This window comes from Condylura cristata, unplaced genomic scaffold (genome assembly GCF_000260355.1).
Source record: "Condylura cristata isolate star-nosed mole 26May11 unplaced genomic scaffold, ConCri1.0 scaffold00006, whole genome shotgun sequence".
NCBI classification, from domain to species: Eukaryota; Metazoa; Chordata; class Mammalia; order Eulipotyphla; family Talpidae; genus Condylura; species Condylura cristata.
In genome coordinates, this window is record NW_004567107.1 from 4,520,064 (window position 1) to 4,528,161 (window position 8,098).

General features: G+C 56.4%; 1 protein-coding gene across 2 annotated transcripts; it reads left to right on the forward strand.

Annotated features, from left to right (window-relative positions):
• The first annotated feature begins 1,024 nt into the window (after window positions 1-1,024).
• NAIF1 (nuclear apoptosis inducing factor 1) lies at window positions 1,025-5,397 on the forward strand. 2 transcript variants are annotated; one of them, XR_001145120.1, is made up of 3 exons: window positions 1,025-1,640; window positions 3,236-3,758; window positions 4,758-5,397. XR_001145120.1 is itself a non-coding variant. In XM_004677902.2 (2 exons), exons 1-2 carry the CDS (start codon window positions 1,130-1,132, stop codon window positions 3,706-3,708), a joined length of 984 nt encoding a protein of 327 aa, XP_004677959.1. In that variant the 5' UTR covers window positions 1,025-1,129; the 3' UTR covers window positions 3,709-5,397. The 2 variants fall into 2 exon arrangements, 1 of the variants encoding a protein (XP_004677959.1); XM_004677902.2 differs by having other exon boundaries at window positions 3,236-5,397.
• The last annotated feature ends 2,701 nt before the right edge of the window (window positions 5,398-8,098 follow it).

Here is an 8,098-nt window from a genome sequence, read left to right on the forward strand (position 1 = left end):
ACCCTGAGAGCGCGAGCGCGGGCTCCGCGATGCCGGCAAACCGGCGGGAGGGGCTGTTTCCGGGAGCCCCGCCCCGATGCGCGCCTCCTCGTCGGCCACGCCCCCCGACTTGCAGTGGACCAGTCGCAGGCCGGATGGTCCCTTGAGGGGCGGGGCCTCTTAGGGGACTGCCCACATTGCCCTAGACTACCCGGATCAATGGAGAGGGCGGGGCGATCCGGGCTCAGCCGGGGGCTGATTCAAACTGAGGAAGGCGGGATTGGCTGAGACGGGGCGGAGGGAGGTAACCACGCCGCGATAGGCTCCAGCGACATGATTGGCAGGCCGAAGGTCCAGTGTCCAATTTCCATTGAGAAACGCTGCTTAGACGGAGGCTTTGGAGGGAGGAGCGATCCTGTACGGAGAGATCGTAGTTTCCGAAGGGAAACGGGATTTGTGTGAGAGGCGACTGTGAACGGCGCTTGCAAGGCGGAGTTGTGCCCGCGTTGGAGTTAGAAATTAATCGGCCGACGGCTCAAGGGCACCAGCGTTACGTCTCCTCAGGAGCCGACTGTGGGTAATCTAACTCCCTAAACCACCAATAAAATAGCTGAATTTAGCGATGTACTAGGCGTAAAGCTGGCGATTGAACGACAGAATGATGTTCCAATGGAAGGGGAAACAAGATCAGGTGGGCTGGGCGCCCAGGAGCGACGGCCACATCTTTAGACCAATGAGCCGGCCACTTCCAGTGAGGGGGCGTGGCCCTCGGCTGAGGAACAGCTCGAAGGAACCAGTGAGCGACGCGATATCTGAGCCGCAACCAACCCGGGTGGCGGCTCTCCCGGGAGAAGCGCTGGAAGGCGGGAAGAAGGGAAGTGGGCGGATCTCCGCACACCCCGGCGGAAGAGGCAGATTCAGGAAGCCATTACGCAGCTGGCTGGCGGCGGCCGAGCCGGTCAGGACTGGGCCCTACGCACTTTGCGTAGCGAGGGGGGTTACCAAAGGCCTGGTGCTTGGCTTTGGTCAAGCCCGGCCTATCCCCTGTAGGGGGTGGTGGGTGACGGGCGGGGCTGAGGAAGAAGAGCAAGGGAATTGGGACGGTTGAGGGAGATTATAATTTCTTTGAAAAGAGGGGTGGGGAGAGGCTATGGCCGTCCCAGCCAAAAAGAGGAAGATGAACTTCTCCGAGCGAGAGGTGGAGATCATCGTGGAAGAGCTGGAACTGAAGAAGCACCTGCTGGTGAACCACTTCAACGCTGGCGTCCCTCTGGCTGCCAAGAGTGCAGCCTGGCACAGCATCCTGAGAAGGGTCAACGCTGTGGCCACCTGCCGCAGGGAGCTGCCCGAGGTCAAGAAGAAGTGGTCTGACCTCAAAACCGAGGTCCGTCGCAAGGTTGCCCAGGTCCGGGCAGCCGTGGAGGGGGGCGAGGCGCCAGGGCCCACGGAGGAGGATGGAGCTGGTGGGCCTGGGACAGGTGGTGGCAGTGGCCCCGGCGGCCCAGCTGTAGCCCCTGTACTGCTCACCCCCATGCAACAGCGCATCTGCAACCTGCTGGGCGAGGCCACCATCATCAGCCTGCCCAGTACCACGGAGATCCATCCCGTGGCCCTCGGACCCACGGCCACTGCAGCTGCAGCCACGGTCACCCTGACACAGAGTGAGTGACCTCTCCTGCCCAGTTCAGCGTGCATAAATGGGAAGGGCCAGCAAGAGCTGGGGCAGCCTGGGGAAGGTTGATTGTCAAGGGTTGACGGTCAGATGGGAGTCTTAGAAGACCATGAGGCCTTCCAGAAACTCCCCAGACAGAAGTGACCTTACTCTCTTTGGGACGTCCTCAACGCGCAGTCTGGACTTCTACTGAGCTGGGCTGCTCTCAACTGTTTTGCCACAATTTCATGTCCATGACTGAACTGTGTGCCCCTTGGCCATGTCTGTATCCCCACAGGACTTAGCATAGGCCCTGACACGTAGGAGGCAGTCAAGAGATAGTTGTCGAATGACTAGACTGATGGGAACAGTAATTCCTGAGTTGGATATCAAGCCTAGACTGAGACAGCGGAGGTTTTCAGCACCGTGAATATCATCAGGTTGTGCTCAGGAACCCCACGGTTCATGGTGTGAATCTATTCATTCATTCATTCACTCATCTGACGTGAACACTGTGTCAGCCCCTGTGCCTGGCGTTGGGCTTACTGTGGTCTCTAACATATAGGCCAGTTACACTCCATAGGACAGACAAGACATGTGAATAACTATACTACCCGCTGGAAGAACCTAAGGGCCCGGAAGAAGAAGGGGGTTTCTTGGAGGTGGGGGCACACAGGTGATGTTGGCACTGAGGTGGAGCGTCAGACAGTCCCCCTAAACTCCCTTCTAAGGTTCTCAGATATGACAACAGAATTCGCTTGAGTTCAGCTTTTTAGCTTAAGCAAAGTCTGTGTCCACGCCATTCATGGCTCCTTTGTGATGGGCAGTGAGCTGTGATTCTCAGTGGGGCTTGGGGGATTCATGTATGTGTGAGTGCGTCCTGCCCAAAGGTGCCACTTTCTCAAGGTCATGAGGTGGGAAGGCGGAGGCTGGTCTGTATCAGCTATGGAACAGAAGGGAGCTTTAGGGTTCCTTTCACCCGGTGATGGAGGAGGTGGGAGGCGTCTACTGGGTACTTTGCTGCAGCGGCCCTTCTCCCACGTCCTCCTCTGCTTGACCATAGGGACATCCAGAAGGTGCGACGAAGGTGGCTGCAGACAGTTGTGTGGGCCCTACCCCACAGCTGCTGGCGCTGCGAGGGCAGACAGGCCGGCCAGGTGGGGTGTGATGAGTACATTGGACTCTGGTGATGGGGAGACCTGGGTGTGCTTCCTGGACCCGCTGAATGAGCATGTGACCTTAGGCCAGGCACACCACGCTCCTGAGTCTCTGAATACGAGATGAGAGGGCCTCGTAGCCATCACAAGGACTTGGAGAGCTGACCAGCAGGAAGGGCTTAGCACAGTGCCTGGCACATAGCAGGCGCTCTGAGTTTCTTGCTGTCTGAGTATTCGCCTCCTTGCCTTTGCCAGATCGAGGCCTGGCCCACTGATTACTGAGGGGATTAGCATGCTGAGCCCCTTAGGGTCTAGCCTGACACGTGAATAGTGAAGACCTGTAAAGTCGGGAAAGGCCCGGTTCCCAGAACAACTCGGGCCTCCCCACCCCGGGGAGCGTCACTCCTTCTAGACAGTGACTGGTGCTGCCTTGCTCTCTTCCTCGCAGTCCCCGCAGAGACCACCTATCACACGCTGGAGGAGGGGGTGGTGGAATACTGCACGGCAGAGCCCCCCCCACCCCTGCCGGCGGAGGCGCCCGTGGAGATGATGGCCCAGCACGCCGAGGCCGCCGTCAAGCCGCAGGCGCTCAAGAGTCGCATCGCCCTCAACTCGGCCAAGCTGATCCAGGAGCAGAAGGTCACCAACCTGCACGTGAAGGAGATCGCCCAGCACCTGGAGCAGCAGAACGACCTGCTGCAGATGATCCGCCGCTCCCAGGAGGTGCAGGCCTGCGCCCAGGAGCGCCAGGCCCAGGCCATGGAGGGCACCCAGGCAGCTCTGAGCGTCCTCATCCAGGTCCTCCGGCCCATGATCAAAGATTTCCGCCGCTACCTGCAGAGCAACACGCCCAGTCCGGCCGCTGCCTCCGACCCGGGACAGGTGGCCCAGAACGGGCAGCCAGATAGCGTCATCCCGTGAGGGCTGCTCGGCCCGCCTTCTGCTGTCTCGGGCGACGCCACCATGGTCCTGTAAGTGGGTTCCGTGACTGGACAGCTCCCTCTGCCAGAGATGTAGGGGCCCCCTGTTTCTGAGAATTGAAGGAGACTGGGAAGAGGCGCTTGTTGTGTTCCTGTGAAATCCTCCCACGAGAACCCCACGATTGGCTAGCTGTGGGTCAGGCCTGGGAGTGGCACGTGTCGTCATGCGCTTGCTGGACTTGTGTCTAGCACAGCTGTCAGGAAGGCTCTCCCGTGGGGACCTTCACACAACTGGGGCTCCCTGCTGAGCCAGCTCCCCACCGGCCCTCAGGCTGCCATCTTTTTGAGTGAGGTCATGGTGGTGGTGCAGTAAGAGCTTCCCCTCCCTCGGAAGGCAGAGTGACGTACCGAAGGAGGAAACCCTTTCTCCCTCCTCGCTGCGCCTCAGTTCTCAGGGACGCTAGTCACTGCCAGGCTTTCCCCCACCCCCACATACACCAAGCAGGGCCCTGACTACCAATACACCTGCCAGCCGGCCCAGGCATGTGTGTGCTCTGAGGTTGGCCTGGCACCTGATCTCCCGGGCTGCCCGCAGGTCAAACCACAGGCTGCTGTCCACCTTGGAGTCCGCCCTCTGGAAGCCTCTTACCCTTCTGCAGCGGGAGAGAGCTGGTGGCACTGCCCAGAGGCCGATTCAAGCCAGTTGCATTTATTCTGGCTGAGCACCCTCCTGGCGGCCGCCACAACTTCTCTGGGCCACTCTGCGAATTCCAAAGCTCAGTGCCCAGCACACCCCGGAGCCCCTTGACACAGGACACAGCGCCTGTGTGTGATGAGACCCCCCCTGACGGCGGGGTATCTGGAGACCCGATGGGCCCTCAGAATGTGAGGCAGGAGAGTCAGAACGCCAAAAAGTGGGACCTTGGATCTCTGGGGAAGAGCAGGCCCACCTCAGTGTGCTGCAGTGGGTGCTACTCCCTGTTCGTCTGGATGTTTTCTCCCTGTTCGTGGGGCGCCTACCCAGAGGGCATTTGTCTGTTTCGTTTGCAGAACTGCATTGATGACTGAGACCCCCGCCTTCCTCCCAGGCTGCTGCTCAGCTTGGTCCTTTGGCCGCCGGAGCCTTGGCCAAACGTGACCCGAGGGCTAAGGTGCCCGGCTCCGGGGCTCAGCCACACAGCAGGTGCTGACCTTGTGGGCAGGTTTGTTTAGACTTGCTCAGCCCCAGTGTTGCCAGCATGGGCAGATGCCCCCACAGGTGGCTGGGATGCGGCTGCTGCCCACCCGCCTGGAGGGCACAGGCAGTGCCAGCTACAGAGAGCTGGAGCAGAATCCAGCCCGAGCACAGTTGGGTGGCGAAAGGAAAGCCCTTCTCACTGTGACCTGACTCCCCAGGCATCTGCCTCCGTGGAACCTGATGGCTCTTCAGGGGAGCAGTGGGGACTCCGCTGGGGTTGCCCCACTGGGGTCTGGTGGTTCTCTGGGGTTGGGAATCTGAGCCAATATTGTATCTGTTCCAGTTGGGTATAAAGAGCAAACCTGGATCACTTCTGCTGGTTCCTTCCAGGTCATACTTTGAAATTAAAGAAATATCACCTTTTTTACACCCTTTCGTGTCTCTATATATGGATTATATGTGGTAGAGCTAGGAGCTGCCAGAGAGCACAAACTGGCTCACTGACCCACCATCAGATCTGGCCCGCCACTTGTATTTATAAATAAAGTTTTATTGAAAGACAGCCATAGCTTCCATGTACATGACATCTTTGGCTGTTGTCATGCCACAATAGCAGGAGTTGAGAGTGGGGAGAGAGGGAGGGGAAGGCTCAGGGTTGGGTGGCTGTGACAGAGACATCCAGTCCACAAAGTACAGTCCACAGCGCTTACACACCGGATAGGCGCTGAGACAGTCACTGTGGGATGATTTCATCGCTGTATAAAAGTCATAGAGTATAATTACACAAACCTGTATGGCCTAGTACACATCCGGGCTTTATGGTATAGCCTGTTGGGAGCATTTGCAGTCATTAAACAATTCTTGGCTCTTTTTTACTCTCTGTCCCTTTACAGCAAGCCTGCCTATTCCTGGCTCAGGGCTGTTTTTCAGACTGGCTTAGAATTACCTGTGGTGTTACACTTACCTCACCCCTCACTTCGCCCAAAACCTAGAATTAGAGGGAAGAGCACTCGGAGAGCATGCTTTGTCAAAGCTCCAGGTGATGCTGAAGGGGAAGAACTTTGGCGCAGACACTGCAAGACTTTGACTCAGTCAGAACAGAGATCACCTCCAGGCACGGCTGGTTCCCAGGAGTTTCTTCTGAGCAATTAAGGAGTCCTGCAGATTCTCATGAAGACGCTTCTTCATTCTGGAGCAATCCCACCCTGCTGGACCTGGTTATCGCTCTCTCTCTCTCTCTCTCCTGTGTTTAGTACTAACGTGACTATTCCCAAGCCTCTGTACCACCCAGGTCTTATAAGCCTTACCTCACGGACTCTGCAACAGTCCTAGGAATTATTAGATGCTGGCTTTGTTCTGTTTATGTCTGAGAACACCCAGGATCAGAGAAGTTCAAGAATTTGCCTGAAGTCACAGTTATCTAACTCCCTAGATGATCAGTGCTCTTAACTCTTAGCTGCTCTGACCTTGCTGCTGGGGACAGGTGAAATCACCTAGACATAATATGAACCTGACCTTCAGGAGTTTCTAGGTCGAAGGAGGAGTCCTGAGAGGCAGCTGGAGCAGTCCTCTGGCACTTGAAAGGGAGCACAGCCGCCTCTCCCACCCTTACAGACTTTGCCCTCACCCTGGAGCAACAGCTTAAAATGAAACCCAGGGTACCTTGATGGTGCCGATAGGGGGCTGTCACTTATATTGGGGTCAGTTTTTTGTCATCCATCTACAAGTACAGGAAGCAATTAAAAAGGCAAAGTACATTTATTTGAGATCAAATAACTGCAGTTAAGGCTACATAGATTTAGGTAATGTAGGATTAGTGAATCAGGCTTTCTATGCCACTAGCCTCTCTGGTGATCACCTGAGGCTGGTTGTGCTAATGCTGGAGGCTCTTGAGAGCCTGGGCGTGGGGTGTGCGTGCCTGACTATGGACACCTGGGTAGGGGTACAGGCGGCGTACGTGTACACACCTGAGCCTCAGGGTCAGTGATATAAAGGCCGTCACTCAGTGGGGGACGGCAGCAGGAAGCAGCGAGAGGACACCAGGGAGCCCAGAAAAAGCGCAAAGATTCATGGGAGGGGGGGTGCTGCCAGCTCCCTAGGCCCCTGCTTTGCCAGCCTGCAGGCTTGGTTACAAACATAAGGGCTCCAGGAGGAGATAAAGCTGTGGGGGCGGGGGAAGGGTCATAGGAGGAAAAGGGCTGGAGGAGTGAGGGTGCAGGGGGAGTGGGCTGGTGTTGGGGAGCTCACGCTTTCTGGGGTGTGCGTCCTTCCCCACCGATTCTCTAGCAGCATGAGAAAGGCACTATCTGAGTTTCTTTTCTGGCAAAAAGGCCATAATGGTCAGGTAATTGCTTGTGGTTTCTTGTCACTGTTGCGTTGGTCCCCAGCCAGAGGTCTTTTGACCTAGTTCAAAGGAGACAGGTGACACTCAAGATGTAACTTTTTCCAGAGCCTTCCTGAAACGTGGAGTTTCACATAAAGAATCATCCCGCTACTGACGCTCGCTTCCACTACTAAAACCCTCTCACGCTTTACACCATCTTGATGGAAGCCTTTCCCCAGAGGGGCCTGGGGAGAGCTGCATTTCTGCACAACAAGCCGGAGCCCCCAGGTCCCAGTTTTCTCAACGCTAAAATGGGGGTGCTGAGTAATAGTCCCTACTGGGTGGGTGTGCTGTGGGGCTTCAGGGAACAGCTCCTGCCTGCTGGGCACTTAGCTGCAGAAAAGGCTGCTCAAAGCTGTCAGTGTGAACTCCTTTCTCCAGCTCAGGACTTGGCCTCTGCTGGGGACACAGAAGTATCGGTGTGATCGTCATGGGACTGATACCCCAAGGGTAACCCTCGGATCCTTTTTTTTTTTTAATTTATATATTGGGCCCTCCCTGGTGGTGCACTGGGTCAAAGTGCAGCACTATGGAACTCTCCACAGCCACTACAGCCTAAGTTCCATCGCTGGTCAGAGAGTGGCCCACAGAGTGCAGCAGACCTCTCCTGTCACCCCCTGCTCCCCTCAGCAGTGCGTTTCAGTACATTTGCCTGTTCTGGTCCCCACTGTCTCTGGTGAATCTTCTCACTGCTCCTCTGGCCTGTACCCCAATTCTGTATGCATAAATAAATCTTTAAAAAAAAGTTCTCCCAAGGATTCCAAATTCATTAATAAAAAAGATTTATTTATGCACACAAGGACTGGGGTACAGGCCAGAGGTGAGTGGGGG

What these genes read in the sequence shown, in the direction of transcription:
- NAIF1 (XM_004677902.2), top strand. Translation starts at nt 1,130, where the DNA reads ATGGCCGTCCCAGCCAAAAAGAGGAAGATGAACTTCTCCGAGCGAGAG. An exon ending in CACGGTCACCCTGACACAGA is followed by an intron (nt 1,641 to 3,235) that starts GTGAGTGACCTC and finishes TCTTCCTCGCAG; the next exon opens with TCCCCGCAGAGACCACCTAT.